The sequence below is a fragment of the Athene noctua genome, chromosome 2 (genome assembly GCF_965140245.1).
Source record: "Athene noctua chromosome 2, bAthNoc1.hap1.1, whole genome shotgun sequence".
Lineage (NCBI taxonomy): Eukaryota > Metazoa > Chordata > Aves > Strigiformes > Strigidae > Athene > Athene noctua.
The window spans coordinates 57,329,576-57,353,433 of NC_134038.1; the positions used below are offsets into that span (position 1 = coordinate 57,329,576).

At 40.1% G+C, this 23,858-nt stretch overlaps 1 protein-coding gene across 1 annotated transcript; it reads left to right on the forward strand.

The window, feature by feature from the left end:
• The first annotated feature begins 7,987 nt into the window (after positions 1–7,987).
• On the forward strand, positions 7,988–22,632 carry NAPG (NSF attachment protein gamma). The gene is made up of 12 exons (XM_074899231.1): positions 7,988–8,118; positions 10,032–10,099; positions 11,221–11,305; positions 11,899–11,916; positions 12,491–12,521; positions 12,994–13,103; positions 13,245–13,311; positions 14,044–14,114; positions 15,245–15,323; positions 15,826–15,905; positions 17,333–17,462; positions 18,503–22,632. Exons 1-12 carry the CDS (start codon positions 8,063–8,065, stop codon positions 18,650–18,652), a joined length of 945 nt encoding a protein of 314 aa, XP_074755332.1. The 5' UTR covers positions 7,988–8,062; the 3' UTR covers positions 18,653–22,632.
• Positions 22,633–23,858: the final 1,226 nt, after the last annotated feature.

Below are 23,858 nucleotides of genomic sequence, written 5' to 3' on the forward strand. Positions count from 1 at the left end.
GATGAAAACTGTTACATTCTCCTGTCTCTGTTCTGGGATCTCTGTCAAACATTATTCCAGTGATAGACTGAAGGATACATGCCCATGTCAAGTTAAATGCCTCTTGATTTGAGAAACAATGCTACATTTCAAACTCCATTTTCCATGTTACTTTCAGTGAGGCACTGAACATCTTGTGGAGAAACTACTGCAAAGCAATGAAAGAGCCATCAAGAGCCATTAACACTGGATGGATCCAGTGAGAGGAGTAACTGGCTTTCTGCCAGGACAGTCTGATGTGAGAGCCTTCTGTGGAGAACAATTCAAAAAGAAAGGACAGAGGAAAGAAGGGGAAGAGGTTTCCAGAAGTTCTGGATTCAGAAAGCTGAAGAAGAAAAGGTGTCATGTCTTCAAATGATGTACATGCTCTATCTTGACGGAGTTACTAATCAACAGGAAAAGAAGGTAAAGTTGTGATTACACATTTAGCATGTGGAACTTAAACTGGCTTAAGCAATTCCAGACCCCACCGTATGTTCCTGACACCCTCTCTGTGCAGGTGTGACTGCTTGGTAAACTGCATGAGGGAACAGAGCTAGCTAAGAAGAGCCTAGCCAAAAAAAGTAAGAATTTGTTCACTGAGAGGCTACACAAACATTTGTGCTGGAACAATGCAGGGTAGCAGTGGTGAGTGTGAACACTCTTGCATAATGAGGACTAGGAGATAATGAAGCTAGTACTGACACCACAAGAAATATACACTAAACTAGGTCATAAAAGTAAGTAAGTAGGACTCCATACTCCTTAAAGACATTGACCAAACTGGCTGTGCGGGACAAAGCCTTCAGTAAAATCACATTATTTTCCAGGAGGGCTCTTTATCACCTGTAGGGAAATTTATGAAGGAAAATGGTCATACAGTATTGCTAGACAAGTTGGACAATCCTGACTGGCTTGCTGCACTGCAGTTGTCTTTGAAGTCATCTTTGAAGCTATATAAGGCAAAACCCTTAGTAAACAACAGTGTTAGCAACATGTAGAACAGGATGCTGCAGCCACAAGGGGGGAGTGCCCGCAGACAAAGTTGCCTCGTGGGACGCTTATGCTGTACCAACGAGGAGTCAGTTGTGGCTCATGAACTGAACTCAGGGACCAATCACGAGTTGTTATTGCGTGCGTGATTGTTGCATGTACTACGTTTATGTTATATATACTGGCCAGTTGCCTAATAAAGTTGGAACAAGTTTGTAAATCATATTGGTGTGTACGCTTGTTACCCAGGCTCTACCCCTACCGTGACAAATGGCGCCCGAACAGGGATGCCTCCCCTTTTAACTACACATTGACCAGGGAGTCAGCGGTGCTAGAAGGCAAACAGGGTAGAAGTGGCGCAGAGTAGCCCAGCAGCGGGATGTAAAGATGTACTTCTGGAGTAGGAGACAACACTGGCCAGGTTGTCCTCTGCGAAGGTAAGCCGTGATGACATTAGAAATGGCCGCAGCGATTTGACTCCTTGCTAGTATTCTTTCTAAGAGAGGGAGCAATGTGAGTCTCACTGATTTAACGGACTTGGTTCATTGGACTCAGAAGCGAGAATATTGCCTTAGCCCTGACTTGTAGTTCAAACTCCAAGAATCGAGAGAAGTGGGAGATGCATTGTGGCGGAGTACCATAGAAGGCAGAAAGGCTGGCAAAAAGGCAAAAAAACTGGGACCCGTGTGGTGGGAGGTGGTTAATGCATTAAACAAAATGAAAGCGGAATGCAAGGCTGCCACAGCTGCCATGGAGGCATTGCAACCAGAAACGCAGACTAATGATTTGTCTAAAGCGAAACCGAGGCATGCTGCGAGGGTCTGTGGGCTTACTTCAGCGGCGTTTCCTGTTCGTGGGATGTCGGGTCTGGTAGCATCTTCCACGGCTGAGACCGCTGCACGAGTAGAGGGAGGATGTGAATGCTGTGAAGTCAAAGAACTGACTGAAACAAAGCTGGAAGTACAGACAGTAGGAGCGGCTAAGGAGGGGCTTGTTACAGACGGAAAGGAGGCGGGGACTGGAGCATCAAGTGGCCGCCCCAAGTTGTTTCCTCCCCTTCCTGCTTTGGGTCTGCCTACTTCCTTCTCTACGTCATCTAATCCCATGAAAGAACGTAATACGCCCATGAAGGCGCCACCGAACAGCAATCTAGAGACTGACAAAACCATACATCAGTTGATAAAAAGACTTGAAGAGTTGTTTGGACCGTCACATGCGGATACAAACCCTCCTGTTTCTACCATACAGTGGGGCCCTAGGAACACACATGAAGATCCTTTGCCACATCCCTCAGTGCCTCCTCAGCCCCCACCAGCTGCCGCAGAATGACGCCCCCTTCTGTGCAGTACACCAAACTCCTCTCAAGCCTCTGGAACTGATCCTTTACAATGCCAATGGTCCGGAGTGATGAAAGAGGCACTACTAGAAGGGGACTGGCACATGTCCTGGCATACACTAGCCAAAGTGTTAAAGTCTTTATGTGAACATGGAATATCAAACATAGCACAGGAATACCCAATTCCCCCACGGGACAAGCCATGGTAGAACGGACTAACAGGATTGTAAAGGAATACCTAGAGAAACAAAAGAATAATGACAAGCTTGACCCAATGCAAAGACTAAACAAAGTGTTGTTTCCCTTGAATTATCTTTGTATTACAGAAGGAAGAGAAGAGCCTCCTGTCTTTATTCACCATTCGAGAGTAAAAGCTGGCCGACCTCACTCTTTACCCAGTTTCTTTGTGCATTATAAGCACCCGTGCACCAGGAGATGAGAGGAACCAGCTCCAGTTCTATTTAATGATCGAGGGTGTATGTGTGTCTCAACAGGTGAAGGACCACTGTGGGTACCAAGTCGTTTTACCCGTGCTACATGTCCACCAGAGAGGAGCGCACCCTCTGGAGATGATGAAGACACCTCGGAGACCTCACCTATCACACTCAACTAGGACTTCAGCCTTGGCAGATGTCCTCAGAAGTTCTCAGCCAGAAGAGTTTAAAATTATGAAAAGGTCGTGTCTGTCAAGAGGGGATGTCAGTGCTGCCTTCCTGGGACTGGAGGACTGAAAAGAAAAAGGAATCCAAATCATTTGATACAGGCTGCTTTTGACTACTGACACAGTCTGCTGTACCCTGGTGGTGGTGGTAGAACAGAACAGTTTCTCCTCCTTGGTTCTGTGATATCACCACAGTGGGATCACCATGAATGTGACAAGGTTATTCTCCTTTACCAGCCCAGCAGTGAAGAGGCTGTCGGGATGGAGACAGGGCGACGAAGAAGAAAAATGGGCAGAGAAAGCTGTTGATGCACTAGTGAAAAAAAACGAAGAAGAAAAAGGGTGCTACGGAGGAGCTGGAGAAAGCCTTAAGCTGTCCTGGTCAGCCCAGTAACTCTATCACAATTCCTCATCCCTCAGACAGCAGGCTTCAGGTGTCACACCGGAAAGGGCTCCCACATGTCATTTACTGTAGAGTGTGGCGCTGGCCGGACCTGCAGAGCCACCACGAACCGAAACCACAGGAATGCTGCGAGTTTCCCTTTGGTTTAAAACAGAAAGAGGTTTGCATCAATCCCTACCACTACGAGCGGGTAGAGAGTCCTGTCCTTCCTCCAGCCTCTTGGCCCAGTTCCGCAACCTGGACAAAACAAGCCCCACGTGACACACAATGCTACTGCATCACGGAGTAAAGGAGTACAGGCCTGGGATGGAGGCTTGGGTATTATCAGACTTGCAGGATTAATCCTAAACATGCAGGCCTGACAGCTGCACCTAATAGCCCACCCTTCTCATGACATTGAAAAATCAAAAGTTCATAAAGAAGGTATTGAGAATGAATTTAGAAAGTCGTGGATTGCTGCAGGAGGAAGGGGAGACTCCCACCAATTTGGGATCCAAAGGCAGTTGTGGTGATTCCAGAAGTGGTTTGCAGTGAAGCCCCATCTGAGAATGGGACATTTCTTCTTCAGAGGTCATCTTTCAGAGACCTAGTAACTGGTGGAAGGAAGAATTTTTTAATTGGGCCGGGTTGTCATGTCAGGGCCATGGAATTGTCAGCTTTCAAAAAGGTAAAATAAGTAACAACTGGATTGAATGTTATAGGGGCGTTCCCCACAGGAAGCTCATTACTGCCTTACAATTAAGAGCTAATGTCTACTCCATGGGGGAATTTCTAGCGTGGGTTGAGAGGAAACTCAGTATCTGTCAGCACTGTCAAGCTGAGAGTGAGACTTGCACACATATTATTGGGTATTGCCCAGCAGTTTGGGAAGCTAGGATCAAAATACATAACAACTGCATGATGTACTGGCTGAGGAAGCTCAAAAGGATTGTCTAGGGTTTCATGAGCCACTCCTATGAGTCCACCACCAAAACTAGCTCTACAAGCCTGACATAATACTTATTAAGGGTGGTCAGGCACTGGTGGTGGATATAACCATTAGATATGAAAGCAAATTATCATCACTTGCTAGCGCAGCCACTGAGATGGTGAGGAAGTATCAATACCTTAGGGAGCAACTCCAGGAGGTGACATGCCAATGATATAGAGTTCATCAGATTCCCCAATGGAGCATGTGGGAAGTGGTATGGTGGCAATTTCAGGCTTTTATCTGACCTTAGGCCCTCAAAAACCCAACAGGAAAAGGTGGCTCAATTCTTCCCCAGAAGGGCTTTATTCACAGTTGTAGGTATTGTACATATCTTTGTGAGTCATAAGCAAACTAGTGCATAAAATTAAAATAACTGTAAATAAATTACATTTGTGCATTGTCATGATCTAGGGAAACAGAATCTTGTCAGAAGAAAGGGAGACAGGAGGGATAGTAGTCAGGGCCTAAAAGACACTTGGTAATCATGACATGTTATCTTACCCACTGATAAAATCAACTGGCCTTACCTAGATGGACAGGCCACCTTACTTAACCTGGAAAAGGAACATGTAAATTATGTGTTCAGTAAATAGTGGGAAAGGTGCTATGAAATTTTTGCACTGGAACACCTTACTAGACACCAGAATACCCTCCTCCTCTCTTATGTCCAGTGAATCTGGAAAGCCAATTAGACATTACCTCCTTCCCCCAGCTGGGATATTTATAATGTCTCTCTCTTTATTCTCTAATAAAAGGCATGCTCACACTGTAGTCTTCTGCTATTTAATTAAAGACAATAAGCAGGGAGACACAAATCTACAGAAAAAGTCATTATTAATTTTGCTGCCCTCAAGAGTTCTTTGTTTGCTTTCTGCCATATCCATTAAGACAGGAACTAGTAATGTCTCACAGACGAAATATATGGATTTAATGCTGGAGACGGGAAAAGAAAATGTACTGGAGCGCTGAGGTGCTGGCACTGGGATGGAGTGATTGCAGAACACATTTTAGTGTATGTAACAGGCCCAAAATGTGTCTGAGTCAATTGTTCATTAGACCATTAGTGTTTGTAGCAGTCTGCCTGGGAGGAAGAATATGCAGATCCCTCTCCCTTCTTCACAGGTAATTTCCTCAGTGTGGTGGTATAGCTGTTGTTATTGTAGCTACAACTCCAGCTCAGACGCTAATAAATTCCAAGGTAGAACTTTCCATGTCCTGCTGCCAAAGAAGGGTATCAGACAGAGCTGGGAAATCCGGATCTAGGAAAACTTAAATTCACCTTCCAAATCCAGTGGAGTAGCAGATAGATAGGACTCAGCATCTGATTTAAAATACAACTTACTGCAGTCAGACCTGACTTTCTGAACAAGAACATGACATATTCACAGCAAAGAAAAGTTAGAGTTAATTGGGAAACAAATTTAGCTATGGTCATACTGTTAGTCTCTTACAACTAACAACAGCTCTCTGAAGGAAGCCCAGGCTGCTATTGCAGGGCTGTGGGTGGACCCATTCATAATGGTGGAAGGTGCTGTCCCCAGCTGCCTGCCTCCAGCCTCAAGCCTGAGGTTAGCCCTGTGAAATCTCACACAGATGCTTCTTAACCCTTTTCAGACAAAATGAGCTTATGCATGTCATTTTTGATAACCCAGTGCCTTTGGTCGCAATGGTGTATGGGAAGAAATGCTTAGATAGGAGACAGAAACCCTCTGCAAGGTGTAGTGATGGGCAGCTGAGGACAGCCTAATGATCAATGGCTTCTACTGGTACAGCTATTTGCAGAGCTCACATATGCCTAGTAAACAAAACCTGTATAATACTTTAAAAAGTTTGCCACTTCAACTGCTATCACTGTGAATTTTTTTCACATTGTACCTGATCATTTTTCAACACCAAATTCTAATTCACAGCCAAACACCAGATGCTGTGGTATGATCCTTCCCAGATGTAAGATCTCTGGAGGTTCCATGTCTACAAAATGAAAGCTATCCAGGAATATCCTATTTCATTTAATACTAGTCTTGGAAATCTTTAGTCTAGTCATTCCAGTACTATAACCACAACCAGACAGTGCAGATGTGTAGTTTCACTAGAAAATGAACAGCTATTTATAACCCAGGGAACGCAGCAGGCCAGAAGCACTAGCACAAACAAACACACAAACAGTAAGTTATCCACTGGGAGCTTCAGAAGAACACTCTGAGATTATTCTGTCCTTTAATGCCACAGTTCTGTGACTTCATTTTCCTAGGTAACACAAGTTTATTTGAAAGGCACTGCAGCAAGCTTAATACGGCCAGATCTATCCTGGCTGCCACAGAAAGGGAAAGAAAAGACAGATGTGACACAGGAATCTCTCCAATCATAGCTTCCTCTATTTTTTACCTGCTACCAGTGAGTGTTTGCCAAAACCCCTTCTGTGTATGTATTATGCAAGATTAGCTATTTTCTCCCAGTACTCTTATGACCACTCATCTGCTTTTGAAAGCAGAAAATCTCTCTACAACCTTTTCTCCTACTTTGTTCTAGGACACAGAATAACAGTATGTAAGTTTTAGTGGGGATTTTCCACCATCTGCAAGAGATAATAGCCTCTCAAGTGCAGTGCAAGAACCAAAGTCAGAAAAATAAATTTCTGTGCCATCAAGGGAATGTGGGAAAAGGAAGGGAGAGCAATTCAGACCTGTGGGTCTTACGCCTACCTAGAATAAAACAAATAATGTAAATATTGCTTCTTTTTACCATTTAAGGTAGAAACAATCACAAAACTCTGATTCCCGTACACAGTATGGACTTTCAATGACTCCTATAGTTGGTAAGAATGTTGAAAGTTTAACCAGGTCTTCACTTTGCTTTCTCTCACCTGTGTTGACAAGTACTTTTCTTATTCAGATTACTGGAAGACAATAATGATGTCCAAGTTTGGGGAATAAACACCTTACTGGGTCCAACCACTGATGTTCTGTTACTCAAGGATGTTTCAGATTAACAAAAATAAGGAGTCAGGGAAACTGGCTGTAGGGGCAGTAACACATAGTTTATCATTTTCAATTCAGTTACTGAGTTTTCACTATCTTGCATGACTGTGTTAGCAACTCTGGTGTACTCAGACACAACTCACGCCTTCTACTGTGGATTTCTCTGCCAGATGGACTGGAGACAGCATCTTGTTTTTACAGATACCGAACAAGCCAGAGGGGTATGCCTCAGCAAAAAGACCTCTGGAGGCTTCTTTCAGGGCAAGGTAGCAGCACTCTTCAGCATTTGGCCCATGAGTTGTGCGTTTCTGTGAAAAACTGGCCGCCACTTGAACACCCCAGGAAATACAGGCCTGCACGCATTCCTGTTTTCTAAAAAGCTTCTGTCAGTCTTGGACAAGGCGGAGCTGGGGGGCTCCTGCCTGGGCAGGTACCTTCCCGCTCCCCCAACTGAGACACTGCCCAACACTATGTGCAACCATTCACCCGCACAACCCCTGCCAGGAGCAACCACCCACAAGGTTGCCGAGAAGGGAGCGAGTCGACTTCCCCCACCAGACACCTGGGAGGCGGCCCACGCAGCCCCGCCGCCATCGCGCAGACGCGGTGAGGAGGCGGCGGGCCGAGCCCCTCCCCTGGGCGCCCCGTGAGCCCCGCGGCGTTCCGTAGCGGGAGCGCAGGGAGGCGGTAGGGTGCCGGCGAGATGGCGGCGCAGAAGATTAACGAGGCGCTCGAGCACATCGCTAAAGCAGAGAAATAGTGAGCGGAGGGGAGGGAGGCGGGAGCTGGGGGAGCGACCTGGCGGGCGGGTGCGGCGGCTGCCGCTGTCAGCTCAGCGTCCGGGCTGTCGGGCCCGCCCGGCTCTCCTGCCCCATGGAGGTGGCGCATCGCCTCCTGCTCGAACGGGGCTTCCGTGGAGCGTGTTGCTTGCCGCCGCGGCCGCCCTTCCCCGCGGCCTCTGAGCTCAGGGGCTGCTGTCCGCCGGCTTAGCGCGGCCGCTCGGCGCCCCCTCCTAGTCCCTGGGCCGCTGTGGCGGCGGGGGGGGGGGGGAGGTTTTTGGGAGTTGTAGTTCTTGCGGTCGCCCGCGCCGGGAGTGGAGTCCTCGGGGGAACTACAGCTCCCGTGATGCCTTGCGCGGAGCGGTGGGGAGATGGTGGCCTCCGCGGGGGGCTGAGGGGGGACCGCTTGTGCCAGGCGACTGACCTCGGGGAAAGGGGAGAGAGGTGCGGAGCTGGGGGCGGCTGGCGCGGGGGGAATAGGAGGACACGGCTGCTCGGCCCCTCTTCTGCTTCGGGGGTCCGTCGCTACAGGAGGTGCTTAAGGGCACTCTTCTTCCCCTTAACGGGGGGAATAAAGCGGCCCTACAGCTGAAAAGCCGTGTCGGTGAGGCTGTCTGGCTTGGAGGCCTGGAGCCTGAGCAAGATACCTTACGGACCGTGTAGCCTTTATTACTCTGACCCTAACTGGAAAGTGCGGAGAGTCACTTCTGCTCTTCTGCTAAAGTTAGTGGGAGAAAAAGTTATGGGGGTTGTGGTGAATAAAAGAGCTTAACCTTGCTGAGATGGGGGGTGTGTGTTTCCTGCCTATGAGAAATGTGTGATTGTTCCTTTTAGATGGTCTCAAAGACCTGTGCTGACCTTTACCTTAGAGGGCTTAATATCTCCATATGATAGTCTTTTAACGTGTGTTTTAACACTGAATGTAGCCACTGGGCTTATAAATCTCATTTTTGCAGGCTACAGCATAGTAACAGAGCTGACTAATCCAAAGATGCTATAATTCTAATAAGAACAGTAATGGGCCATCTGAAAATCATGGATCAAAAGTATAAACTGTGGTAGAGGAGAGATGACCTTAGAATAAAAAAAATTATACCAGAGTACTTTATCCAAATTACTTGATCAAAAGGGCCTTTCAGCGAGATTAATTTTAATGTCTTATCTATATACAACTGTTTTTCCAAATTAAGCATGTGTTGCATCTCAAGTGACTGCCTACAACTAATATGGAAGTGCACTCTAAAGTTATGGTGATTTTTATATTTGTTTTAGAAGTGAGGAAGTCATAATATTGAAATCAACATTGCCTGATGACTCACCTCATTTTGCAATGTATATTTTTCCATATATATATATATATGTTTGTGCTCATGGTCCCATTTAGTGTCATAATCTGTTGTAGATGTATAAATGCCATATGAGGCTTTGTCTTTGTGTTGGTATGTGAATTTTTTCATTTGTGTATGCAATGGAGAGTCTTTGATAATTCTCAGCAGAAAAAAAATGCAGTAGAGGAACACTGGAAACTTAATGCTGTGTAACGAAAATTGTCAGGTGTTGTGGTATTACAAATCTTGAGATATCATGCTTGTGTAGTTAGAAGTATTTTTCTTCTGTTGACTTCTTACTGTTGAGGAGCTGGACTTGTGAAGACTCTCTGGGGACTGTAGAAACATGTTAGGGTGAGGCATGTAACTATGGGAGATCGATGTAGTGCTTTGTGCAATTCCTAAAAATGTTGGCATTTATTTTTACAGTAGTGATGCTACCATAGTATTGACATATAGGTAATTGCTCCTTTTCAGATGTAGTCCAAAGTTTAAACCTTCCTGTTTGAAGGTAAAACATAAAATATTTAGTAATTGTTAATAGGCCTTTCTTCTTGCATTTTAGTCTAAAAACTGGATTCTTAAAGTGGAAACCCGATTATGACAGTGCAGCTACCGAATATGGGAAGGCAGGTATGTATGGCTTTAAATATGGCCATATACTGTATGGTTTCAAACTATTCTTTAGTCTGAATCCCTGATAACATTTTACATATTTTCAGTACGTTGCTGTGTAAGTAAAACTGTTGTGAGGACAAGTAAGCTGAAACAACAACAAAAAATACTCTTCATAGCACTGTAAAATAAAATTCAGATTGTACTTGGAGATCTAGAACAGTTGTCAAAACAGGTTTGTGTGGTGTTTTTTTTTTTTCCCAAGCTTTCAACTTCTACTTTGTATATTACTATGTATGATAAAAATAAAGCTTTCCTTCTTTCACTTATCTACCCCCAAATCCTATGACTTTACCTACAAAGCAACAAATTTTGAAATTTTGATTTTTCACCATTTTGTGAAGTATGTCCTGACAAAGACTGTCTCACTGAGAGATCCTGCCAGGTGTTTTTTAGGCATAGTAAGATCTCTTTCCTCCTTTTTTCCCACTACAAGAGTCACACAATTCAAAATTCTTACTAGTTGATTCCTTTTTGCTCTTAGTAATTTATCATGGGTTTTTTGGCTTCTTACTCTAGGCATTCCTACTCATTTATTGAAGCCTGAATAAAAAAACACAAATGTGGGAGAGCAACTGGATCATTTATGTTAATATTAAAATTTATTTTAAATTCTACTTTAATATCATATCAGTATAATGGCAGTAGAATTACGTATTTGTGCCCTGAAGTAGTTGTGTTGAGGTAGTTATTACAGGTATGCTTTGTTGATGGTACACTTCTATTCCTGCCATACTGATTTTCTATAACCTTTGACGATTAAAACTATATACACATGCATTCCTACAGTTCTGTAATTAAAATACAGAATGAGTTATTTCCAAAATACAATTAAACACATTATGCACAGTGTGTGGTACGGTGATGGTATGGAAGTATTGTTGACAGTAAATGTTTTTAATGATAACTAAGTGACTAATGAAGCAAGGAGGACTGTCATGCAGTTTTTTGGAAGAACTTGGTAAACTGTTCATTTAAAGAATCTGTTTGCATCTTTAGGTGTCTAAATTCTTGAGTAAAAGTGGTGAAAAAAGGAAAATGGCAAGCTGTAAATAAGAATTTTATTTGATTTCTTGCAGCTGTTGCTTTTAAGAATGCCAAGCAGTTTGACCAGGCAAGGGAAGCCTGTTTACGGGAAGCTGAGGCACATGAAAACAATAAAGCGTATCTTTTTCATTGGTTGTTGTTCTTTATTTCCCAAGAAGCTGACTACTTGCTGCTTAGAACGGGTAAAGGGGGTTGGTAGATGGTGTCTTTAATATATTTTGTCAATCTAACAAAATTGTATTTTAAAAGACTTTCTATATGCTCTGAGTGGAAAAACTAAAGAACTCTTTTGGTTAGAAAATCTGTGTTGTTTTCCAGTTAACATCTGGACTGATAGGATGCTGACCAGTGCCTGAGATGTCTAGATACTACTTCAGTTACTATTATTTTTATTTTAAATACCTACAAATGGATAGTATAAACTAAACATAACTCTGACATTATTACAGAACTTCTGGTAGTATTTATTAACCAGGAACATATTTTAAATAAATGTGCTCTTTACAACTTTACATGCAGTTATACTTTGGTATGCTGCATTTATTCTGTTCTTAGAAGCATTTATTTGTGACACCTTGCCTACAAATGTAGCAGGTTCAATTTCCCTTTATGGGTTTCATTGCTTTGAAACTAGTACTTGTATAAGATGTTGTACACCTGCATTATATTTTTGTGGCTTTTGTCCTTGACTTTGACAATGTTACTTCCAGTCTCTTCCATGCTGCCAAGTAAGTACAGAAACACTGAGTAATCTGAAACAAATTTTCTAACATACGGTACAAGCATGAACTATCATTTTGATCTCGCTGTAGTAAATGGTATGGTTCAAGTGATTTCGCTGTTTCAAAATCAGTTTAATGGAAGTGCAGGCTAGGAAAGTCTTAAAACTTGCAATGGCCATCTGAAGAAATGATGATTTTGACATTCTTTGATACCTTTTGATATCAAATATATTTTCTTAGATGATGTTTTTGTAATTTTGAAATTCTACGCTGTTGAGTTTATAAAGTAATTTTTATTAAATAGTACTTCAAAGCAAGCAGATAATGACAAATAATCCAAATATTGCCTGTGGGTCAGATCATGAGAATAGATTTTTAGTGGGGAGTTTGGTTGAAGTACTTCATTTGTGGAAGATAATGGTACACGTGCACTGTCTCATTAATTAAAACACTTGAAACATCTTCAAAACATGAAATAATAACAGTGAAGCAATAGCTGATGCATGTTAACTTTCGCTGCATAAATGCAGCCTGATGAAATATACCGTATCTAACTAAATTGTACATTTTTTCTCTGCAGAGCTTATGAACAAGCTGGTATGATGCTAAAGGTATTTTCATTTATTAGTTTTTATTTAAAAGTTCTATTTTTTAGTGAAGAATATTGTACACTGGACCATTTTAGAAATATATCTCAGAGAATTGCATATTAGAGTGACATTATTCTGTTGACTCATAGTCCCCATCAATACCCTCACTAGGTTAGGAAGTGACATTTGTAGATGTGGGGAAAAAAAAAATGGTTTTCCTTTTGTAGAAGGAAAGGTGAGGGCTTCATGTTGGATGGTAGTGTAAGAGTGGTGCTGCTTCTGCACTGAACTACCACAAATTCATACCTTACGTGAAAGTTTGATACTTACAAGTGAGTTTTATGGAGTTGGTGGTCAGCTTTCTCTAACAAGTTTGCAAATAAGATTAGAATCTTAATAAATAAGGTATTGCAGTTTGGTTTCATTTACATTTGTTTCATTGTACATAAGCACAACTCCTGACAGCAATGTCCCTCTGACTGTTGCTTTGCAGGAGATGCAGAGACTCCCTGAAGCAGTTCAGCTGATCGAGAAAGCCAGTATGATGTACCTGGAGAACGGGACACCAGATACAGCAGCTATTGCACTGGAACGGGCTGGAAAGTAAGTCTCTGGTATTGGTGGCTGGAATGCATGCAGGGCATGGGTATGTCTTTGGTTTTCTTTCTTGTCTTGTTTGTTGGTGCTTGTTGGTGAAAAATACTTTAATTTCATTTGAAGAGAAATTATTTCTTTTTATTACAGGTTAATAGAAAATGTGAGCCCAGAGAAGGCTGTGCAGCTGTATCAGCAAGCAGCATCAGTGTTTGAAGTAAGTGGGGGGATTTGTGGGTTGTTTGGTTTTGTGGGTTTTTTTTTTCTGCACCAGCAAAGAACTTTCTAGTCCCAGAAAGCATATGAAGGTAAATGAGTTGGTGTTTAGGGTCAGCTGTAAAGTTAAGAAAAAGCCTAAGTTCTAAATTATTTTTCCTTACGCAGCCACCAATGTGAAAGGAATAAAGCTGAAGGCTTCTTATGCTGTAGAGAGGGAGATTATAAAAGTTAGGAGTCAGTTTGCTTTGCCTTTTTGTCAGTTTGGGACTTGACTGAATCTGAATTTCGTATGTTGTCAAGTTTTCTGCCTCTTGTTGGGCAGCCTAGAGGGTAGGGAAAATGGCTGCCGTTAAGTCCTGGAGCCTAAAATAGTTTGAAATACTTGAGGGCACAAAAGAGCACTTTAATTGATGCTTTACCCATCTCGTGAGCACATTATTTACCTTTTTGCTACTGTCTTTGGCATACTTCTCTGCCATCAGTTGTCATGTGTTTTCAGATTAGCGCGTTTGTGTTCATGTTACTCTGTTCTGTAGATCCATACAGGAGCTGGCTGTGGGACTTGGGTGCACCAACACTCTTCATGTTTCTTCTAAGTGTGTGAACTGCTGATACAATAATTCACAGTTGTTTTAAGTTATAGATGACATACTTAAGATTAAGGTCGTGATGGATGTTAATTCTATGCAAATGAAATACAAATGCACAATTTATTTTTGTTCTTCTCTAGAATGAAGAACGTTTACGGCAAGCGTTAGAAATGCTAGGGAAGGCATCAAGACTTCTAGTCAGAGGACGCAGGTATAGCTTTATGCCTTTGCTTTTTAAAACGTAATTGAATCCTTAATAGTGATTTTAATTGTTTTTTTCCTTGCTGTTGTTTGGTTTATATACTGTTAACTTAATTCTTCTTTGAGATGCATTTCAAACTAAAATTCAGTTTCTGTGGGATATGCTATCTATGTTCGTGCAAGAACCACCTGCTTTGTGTTCTGGGATGGGAGAATGTGGGTGGTAAGGCTTTGTTTCCGTTATGTTTGTTGAACAGCTAGAAAGCACATACACCATTTTTCATTAATTCTTAAACTACTTCAGGAACTTCTTTTTTTTTCTTCCAGAATTAATATGTAGAAAGTACTTGAAAGTCTTTTGTAGCTGTGGAATATGAAATGGAGTAATTAGGTGACTAACCTGAGGGAAGAAATCTCTTTGCAGCAGTCTGATTATGGGCTTTTTAAAAAAGAGTGTACCTTGGTGTCTCAGTGGGAATTTTAGTTGCTAACTGCTAGCTCTAAACTTGACCTGCTGTTCAGCTTAGACTTGCTTCACTGAAACAGGTAGTTCCTTTAAGAAATTGTCTGGGTTTCTAATTCTACTTTTATGACACTACTGCACTGCAGAGTGGTTATCAGAAAAGTAAATTTAAAAAGTAACTGAGTGTCTTTCTGTGAAAGTGAGTCAACATAGCTTCAAAACATCTGAAAGACTTGGTTGTTGTGCTGCTTTATAGCTCATGTGCTATTGCTAATTTCTAGAATTTTAATGTGATAATTAAAAGAGTATTCAAACTCAAAATGAGTTACTATGACTTAGTATGTATAGCTCATGGATATCAGACTTACTGATAGCTTATAGTAACCTCATGGCATACAGAAATCTGTGAGGGTACGTAACAAGGCATTCATCTTGTACAGTGTTATGAAAAATGAGGTTTCTCTGATGTTCTTAGCCTGCATGTATACAAAAGGAATGGCTGACTATATATTTCTTTATCTACTCTGTTAGTAAAATCTGTTCCTGATTTTTAGTTACGTTGCTTTTTATTCTAGTAGACTTGGCAGTGTATTAGTTAAGCACTTTGTAATTAGCCTCAGGTTCATTATGCTTTATTCCCGTCACTGATACTCCTAATTGTTTGTTTGGATTTTTAGATTAGATGAGGCTGCACTGTCTCTTCAAAAGGAAAAAAGTATTTATAAGGAAATCGAAAATTACCCAACATGCTATAAGGTAAATTCTAAGAGACAATTTCTGATAGTGCATTTCAAGTTTTCATGGGTAACTAATGACAACTGACATCTGACTGACAATATGTACCTCTAGATTCAGGGATACATTTCTTGCTAAATGATGAGAATTTGTGGTAGTGCATATTTCCCCAACCTTTAATTACTTTTTTCACTACTATAATGTTGAAGATAAGATGCTGTTATCTACAGGAGCTGTCAAAAGCAACATCAAAATCAAATATGTTATCAAAAGTAACAAACTACAAATGCTGTTACTTGGTGCAACAATTCATTACAATGTTATAGGAGATAATATATTTCATACCAGCTGAGGATACAACTCTTTCACTTTAATTGTTCTGACTTTCTTGTGTCAGTATCTTAGAATCATTGCTGATCGCAGTGACCTTTTTCATGCTAAATATTAGCAATCCATTATTTTTCTCATATTTTACTGTTAATTTATAAAGAATCATCGTGTTGGGTCTTTTGTTTTTGTTTAGAAAACTATTGCTCAAGTCTTAGTTCATCTTCACAGAAATGATTATGTTGCCGCAGAAAGATGTGTGAGGGAAAGCTATAGGTAAGTCTACTTCATGTCCTATAATTTTAAACTATTTCATGAATGTAGATCTAATCTTATGACAGAGCAGTGGAAACACTGACAAGAAATTTTAGGCCTGTACTGCTGTTGACTTATAGGACATTCCCTGGTATAAAGCTACCAGGAATTTTTTTCACTCTTAACAGATTTAGCTGTAATTACAATGATGATTTTTCTTAATGAACCTGAAATACAAAGTTAGTCATAAAGAAGTAGTTATGTGTGACAGGTGAAATGAGATGGAAATTAGAGATTCCTCTCAGTTTTTTTTACCTCGTTAAAAGCTGAACAGAATACTGTTATGGATAGGATTCTTGCCTTACTGATATCCTTTGGGCTGTATCTTTTTTTTCAAAGGGAAGAGAGATGGATTTGCTATTATACACAGATGCTTTGCATTAAAAGTCAGTATTTCTGGATGTTGCTAATTGAATGTTGATTTTTTCAGAATCTTTCTGCCATGTCATGTGTGGAGGCCTGTAAAAAATTGAAATTCTACTTGTCATTACCATTTTTTATTACAGTTTGAGGATGGAAGTATGGAATGTGGTCTTAAAATGCACAATAGCAGCATCCCAGGGTAATTAATTAAACTATCTGGTATGGTGATTAGAGAGGGAAAGATTAATTTAAACGTTTTTAAAAGTTTTGCAGCCTGTGAATTACTACGTTTCTGGTTAAGCTGATCTAGGAGATCTTGCCCTTGTCATACATTGGAAGAAGAAAAGCAAGCTTTCTAAAGTGATAATTTAGGAAGCAGAAAGTAGTTGAATACATTGAAATGAAGAAGGCATTCTTTACACATAGGTGAAAATTCTGGTGTCAGAATCTGGATTAGTGTTTAACTGGCATTCCAGAGGCTTTCCCAGCAACTCTCCATTTCAGCTTTTGACTTCAGTAACAAAATACTGAAACAACGTATTTTTACTTAGTCTTTTTAGTGAAATGACTTGAACATATGTGTAAGTTGAATTGTGCTTTATTTTTAGAAGGATTTTTTCAAGATCAGTCTTTAAACATCTTGTTCATGTTTTCCAAGCCTTCAGTTTGTATTTTGGATGAAGAAACTCGTTACAGAATTTTTCTATACGTAAATTGGAGGAAGAGTTTATTGACTAGTCAGGAAAAATTGAAAAATTATAATATTCTCTTTTTGTCTTGACTATCTATGATTGTGGTCTTATTTTCAGCATGCAAACAAATACAGCTGAAAGTTTTAATTTTATAGAGACGATCCATGTACCTGGAGAAATTAAAGTGGTTATATGCAGTTTTGTGGAATAAACAGTCCATCAGATTCTTAAAAGCTGCTTGCTCTTCTGTTAATTAGCAGCATTTAAAGATAGACTAGTTGAGTGTCAAGCTGATTGCTCAAAAGCCCTAAATAAACTCTTAATTTCCTTCAGTATACCAGGATTTAATGGAAGTGAAGACTGTGCAGCACTAGAGCAACTTTTAGAAGGATATGACCAGCAAGATCAGGATCAAGTTTCTGAAGTCTGTAATTTGCCACTCTTCAAATACATGGACAATGATGTAAGTAGGCAGTTCCTAAGGATTTTTTTTTTAATCTTACCCCTTTGTTTGTTGAGGTTGAGAGATTTTTTTTTTTTTCCCAGTAGAGAAAAATAAGAAGAGCAGAGTCCACATATTTATTGTGACTTTCTCTATCATCATGCCTGTGAACTTGTGTTCTTTTACTTTGTTGCTTGCCAGTGTAAATTCCCACATCGTTCCTTTCAGGTGGTGGGAAGGCTTAGGTGAAAGAGCAGTTTGTTAGGGATTTGCTGAGTGTGTTTGACAAGTTGACCAGTTCCTTCTGCTTGATTCCTTAGGGGCCAGAACAGTTTGCTGCTTATGCATTATCTCAGAAATACCATATAGCTGACATGTACGCATGAACATTACAGAATATGATGCCTGAAGGATGGCATTGTTGAATTTTTTTTTAACATTTATTCCTTGGCAAGGTAATACTTAGCGAAAGATTTTTTTTAGTTTTATTTCAAGAAAATAGTTGTGTGTTGTGTGTGGTGTGTCCCCCCCTTTATTTTTTTTAACTTGAACTTGTAAATTCTAGGAAGTATAAGGATAGGAAAAGTGTAAAGTAAAGGGGACATCCTTCCATGCCAAACTTTCTAACAGTATTGACTAATTTTACTTTTTCACTATGTTGAATAGTAAAAATTAAGGTACTAGTCTTACTGAAAAACCCTTGTAAGACTTTACATGAGCTATCGCTAGCTAACATGCAGCGCTACATACTGAAAAATTAGGGGGTTTGTATGTAAAGGTTGAACCAGAGAAACTGTAGGATGTGGCCAAATTATTCTATAATAAGCAATATCAATACAGATCTCATCCCATTCTGAAAGTGTTTGAGATATAAAAAATGAACCAATGTTAGGCTTATTCTAAGCTAGAAAAAATTACTCTGAAAGCAGCATCAGTCTGTTTTCTGTACTGAATGTTACCTGCTTGCTTGTTATGAGTTTCAGTCAATTCTGTGCAGTGTAATTCAACAAGATTTTACTTCTGAGATAGTACAGAAATTAAACTTGCCTTGTTATTGACAGTATGCCAAGCTTGGTCTTACCTTGGTGGTCCCAGGAGGTGGAATCAAGAAGAAATCTCCAAACTCTGCACAAGACAAAGCAAGAGGACCAGCTGCAGTGGGCTCGCATGCCGATGAGGAAGAGGATGAATATTCTGGTGGATTATGCTAGCTGCAGACATAGGTTATCTTAAATATTTGACTTATTTGTGATGTTGAGCGTATCCAAAGGTACCAGATTTACCAGAGCTTCATTGCAATTGTAATATGGGAATGCTAATATTAACTTGGCAGCTTCTGGGTACAATACAGGAGAAAAAGCATGATTGTACTTATATCGAAACATCTTTGGACTTCATTTCTTACCTGGTAGGAGCTTCTTCAGGGCCCTGCCTTCAGTTGATGGGAAAAATCTGAGAGAATGTTTTACAAAAAGCACAGTTTAAAAGAAAACAAAACCTCAGAAGCACTGGAGTAGGGAGAGGTGGTACAAAATTTGAAATGCTGGATTTCAACAGCTGATGCTTTTTGGTCCCGGTAATATGTTTGTGATTTGTTTTCTGAGTTAAATACATGACCATTCATTTGACTGTTTAACATCATTCAAGGCACTGTGCCAGGCAGGATTTTTCACTAGTATAAGCACTAGGGGGAGCGTTCCATTTATTATCAATGTGTTTTTACTCCACTGCAGAGTATTATTTTAATACCTTATTCTTTGCAAGCAGTATCCCTGTGAGTGTGTAAAATACTAAGTCAACTCGTTTGAAGCTACCTTGCAAGCTTAAAAGTACACACACATCTTTCATCTTAAGAACTTTATTGACCTGAAGTCTTTGGAAAAAAAATATGTGCATAGTGTTTGTAATGTATACCTTGGGAATGGAAGGAGTGGACAAACTTTCTTAGTGGTGTTTCTGAAGCATGCCATAACCAAAAAAGAAACTGAAGGTAGCAGATAATGTGTATTGAAGATAAAGCTCTGAAGACAATGCTCAACAAAAACTTGGGTGGACTGTTTCAATGATATGTGTGAGTTCACGAGTATTCTAGGTGTTTATTTACTAATCAATACGCTAGGCTACAGTGACATTTCATTCTTTGTTATTTTCAAAGCATAGAACAGCTGTCTCTTACAAACGGCGTTTTCAAACTAGCTCAGAATCCAAAGTAACCAAATTATAATGCATCTTCTCTATTTTTATTTGGTTCAAGTCATGCATTTTGCAAGCTTCTGTAGTGTCTTAAATTTGTTTGACCATTTTATGCTTAAAAGTTGACAACACTGGAAGTTGTACCTGTGGTCTGTTTCTTCAAAAAAACCTAATCATGATCTGCACTAGGGTGAGATCACTTGGAATCCAGCAGGGATCTGGGAATGATACAGGACACCTGGATTTCAGTAAACAAAAGCACAGTGTTAAAGGTTGGTACAGTTTCTGCCATATTAGGGAATTGAATGTCTTCCAAAATAACAAGTGTATGTCTGACATATATTTGATGTCTGATATCAGTGTGTCAGACATAATTGTGATGAAGGTAAACTTTCAGAGGGCTAATACTCACTTTCCTTGAAGTGGATCACACTCAACAGCATTGTGATGGGTGCACCAGCTACGGCATGATTTGCAGGCAAGGCTGCTATAAAAGTCACACTATTCACTTTAATAGGTGTTCAAAAAGCAGTTTTATCTCTTTGTGTTATATAATGAGCATCTTGGATTTTAAAGCTATTTGAGACTACACCTGTAGTTCTTTACTGCCTGACAGGTAATTTCCCTTTGTTATTAATGACATATATAGAAGTTTTTGTTCTTCTACAAATGAAACTTTGGAAATTGAGTTGCTTTTCTCTAATTACAATTATACATGAAAGATGGTTTTGAAGACTTTCCTGTAACTCTGCTTTTTTCACCATTGGAGCAACATGCTCCTGTTAACTCAGCTTCCACCTTCTGAATTTGTTCATAAAGGTGACTATGCACTTTTTATGGAAAGTCTTTATCAGAAATTAAAAAAAACCCCACACATGTAGGAGTGCTGGGAACACTAAGTCATTTTCTTCAAGCTTTTCCTGCTTCTTCCACTTCTGAAATCAGTTTTGTTGAGTGGTCCCAAGGAGTCTACTTTTTTGTGTGTATGAAGAATTGTATATATCTGAGAAGATGACATGCATAAGAAGAAAAATAGGGAGCCTTGTGTGCTTCTGTGAAAGAACTTGGAGACTTTATTTAAACTGTGCTTGTAACACTAAGAGGCCCTTAAAAGAAAAATTAAAATTTATGCATTAGGTTCTTGAAGTATGCTTTTCACATTGCCAAAAATTTAAATAGATGTGCAAGACTGTCATCCCACTCCCCCAGATTTTTTTTCTCTTTTCCCTGTGCCAAGTGTGTAAAATCTGGGACAAAAGTAACTTGTACTAAACGTGTTAAGCTGCCATTGAATTGAAAGGGTCTTCTCTGAATTTTAGGAGTAGAATCTTAATCTTTGATTGCAATGTTGCTGTAAAGACCAAATCTGCAGAAATGGAAGTGTCTGAAAATAAGATGGTCTATTTTATATAACTTTATTCTCCTATTTTAGGCAATGAAAGTGTGATAGGAATGTTTACTGCCTTTTAGTAAATGTTTAACTATAGAAGAAGCTGTCTTTATTATGTGTTAGTGTCTGTTTCTATCTTTCAAAGCACTTTGCACACTTATGTAAATATCATTTAAGTGATTTAAAATGGAAAAGATACCATTTGCAGCAAGAAAGTTCCCAAAACCATTGTTGACTGTAAGGAAAATAAAATTAAATTGTGCATGAAGGCTGAACGATGGCCAATGCAATGTATATGTAAAACCAGAAGATTTCTAAATTATCTGTAACTTAGATTCAGTATGCCCAAGTGCAGTGTGAAACCTGTGCTTTATTTGTTCCTTTTCCAAATCTGTGGTGTATTAAGGTACAAAATGTGTTTGTAATAGCTCTACAGATGCTGCTTCTTGAGAAGAGGCTATGTGTTTCACCAACAAGAAAAATAAAACTTGAAACTAATGCATTTGTGCTAGCTTTTCCCTGGTGTTGATCAGGTCCTGCTGAGTGCCACCATTTGAAAATGAGTATTATTTTTTAATCTCAAGCAGATTTTGTGTGTGACCATTTGTCTGCAGATCTTGTCACCAAGTGTTGCAGGTATATTACATGATCAAGGACTAAGTCTTGGGAACCTACTGGCTCAAGTTTTAGTGTTGAAAGTCACTGGTGTCCATTCTTTGTGGATTATTCACTAGACGTTTGCTTACAGCCCGTTTCATTTATCCTGTGTTTTTTGTTTTTCTAACTGACCTTTTGGTACCTTTTTGCTACCTTTCATTATTTGACTTGGTGACACATCTTAGGCAATTCTGTCCACGCAGAATGTAAGGTAGGTATGTGTTTTGCCTCTCTGCTGATTCTAACATCTTGGTAGTTCATTGTTTCCACTTCACTTCCCAAAGGCTTGTATTCAGAAACCAGAATTGTTGTATTGGGTGATTGTCAGACCTGAATTTGTTGTCTTTAACCAGATGAAATAGAAAGAATTGATTCTCCGGTCCTTGGTCATCTTTAATCTTGGCTAATTATGCAAGGTGTTTAAAAAAACCTCCTGTATTTCTAATGATGAGTGAGATTCTTAGCTCTGCCATAGAGGTAAAGCACTTCTTTCCACAGTTGTGCTGGTTAAATATGTAGCAAACTCTTGTAAGTCTTCTGGAAGAATACACATATACGCCAAGGTTTACCTGAATATGTTGAAATCTAGAAAGGACTGAGAATGGGAGCAGCAGGGATATGAGAAAGGTCCTTGCGCCAGAGTCACACCAGATTCTGCTCTCAGTATCGATACTGACTGTGACAGATGCATTGTGCGTGCCTCTGGATGCTGCCAGAGGCTAAAACAGGTGCCCAGACCAAAACAACGGAGGGTCAGTTGAATGTGGAGGATTCCTTAGCTATTCATTTCTGTATTCAATACTCGTTTCTAGCAAGGATAATTTTAGAAATGGTGGTTACTGTCCAGCAAGAACATGTCTAAGTGACTTAATTGCTAATTAGGTTATAGGTTTTTCGCTGATTTAAAATCAAGACTTGGGAGTGGGGTGAAGAGAAAGGTTGTGGTTTTGGAATTCATTCTTTACCTATTATCAGTTTGCCTATATGCTAAAGTGTCACTGATATATGTTTAAGCAGCTCTGTAGATTAACAGGTTTTTCTCCCAAAGTTTTAATTTAATTCTACCACAGATTGAGAGAGTGTGTGTGTGTTTCTTTTAAAGGGGGAGTGCTATTTGTATTTTAATGAAAATTATTCCGTTAAAAGTACATAAGTAGGTTTCTGTATGTGCTGAATTCGTACAGAAATAGCGAAGAGGGTTGGGGAAGTTGAAGTATAAACGTGAATTTTAAGACTGCTGTGTTGGTTAGAGTTAATTAAGCATATTATTGCTTGGGTGAGATTTTTCAAAGCATTTTTTTTGTCCATGAGAATGCAAGCTTGTCATTATTCATTTGGACCCGTTGGGGTCTTTGAAAAACAACTAGATTTCAACATTTCAAAAGCCATAGATCTTTACACAATTTAAGGATGTGAACTCTGTAACTCTTTGGAGATTTCAGCATTGCAGAAAAATCACCTTATCTACTGTTTTCAAAAATTTTCTGGAATACTTGAAGGCTGAAGAATCTTGCACTGAAGTTCTTCAGTGTGACAGGAATCATTCCTTGGATGCTGCGAATAAGCAGCTGTAAAAATGGTAAGAACTATGCTGTTCTTGGAAAAAATAAAACTTTTTTTTTTTTTTAAATCATATAGGTTTATAATAAGTAGTGAACTTTTTGGATGTAGGAAATGGAAAAAAGAAGCCACCTCAACCTCAACAACTAGGAGTGGTAATAAAATTGGAGCAAGTAGATAAAACTTTCCAGAGGAGGGGGAAACCACTTGGGATTTGTGGTTGTTTGAGCAGGGATATTAATCTCTAAGTTAATGGTCTGTAGAAGCGAGCATCCCCAAGAGCTGGGCTCACCTCTTCCTCTGCTTTACTACCTGTTGGAGATGATGTGCATGAGTGCTGTATCTGAGCACCTTTCAAAAGGCTGACAGGTCGTTGTTTTGAAGCTGTTGCTGTTGCCCTTCAGCTGTGATTTCCAGTGCAGCAGTGCAGCCCCCAGCCTGAAACGGGAGAGAGAGGCAGCTGCGAGGCTATTTAAAGAACATATGGCTGCTGCTGGCTCATCTGCCAAGTCTAATGGGAACAGTGGTAATGAGCATGGCCAGGCTCCGAGGTGCATGCTGCTGGGATGTTAACAGGTATGCGACCAGTTTGGATGACTTGACAGATGCCGTAGTGA

What these genes read in the sequence shown, in the direction of transcription:
- NAPG (XM_074899231.1), top strand. Translation starts at nt 8,063, where the DNA reads ATGGCGGCGCAGAAGATTAACGAGGCGCTCGAGCACATCGCTAAAGCA. An exon ending in GCACTGGAACGGGCTGGAAA is followed by an intron (nt 13,104 to 13,244) that starts GTAAGTCTCTGG and finishes TTTTTATTACAG; the next exon opens with GTTAATAGAAAATGTGAGCC. An exon ending in CTTCTAGTCAGAGGACGCAG is followed by an intron (nt 14,115 to 15,244) that starts GTATAGCTTTAT and finishes TTGGATTTTTAG; the next exon opens with ATTAGATGAGGCTGCACTGT.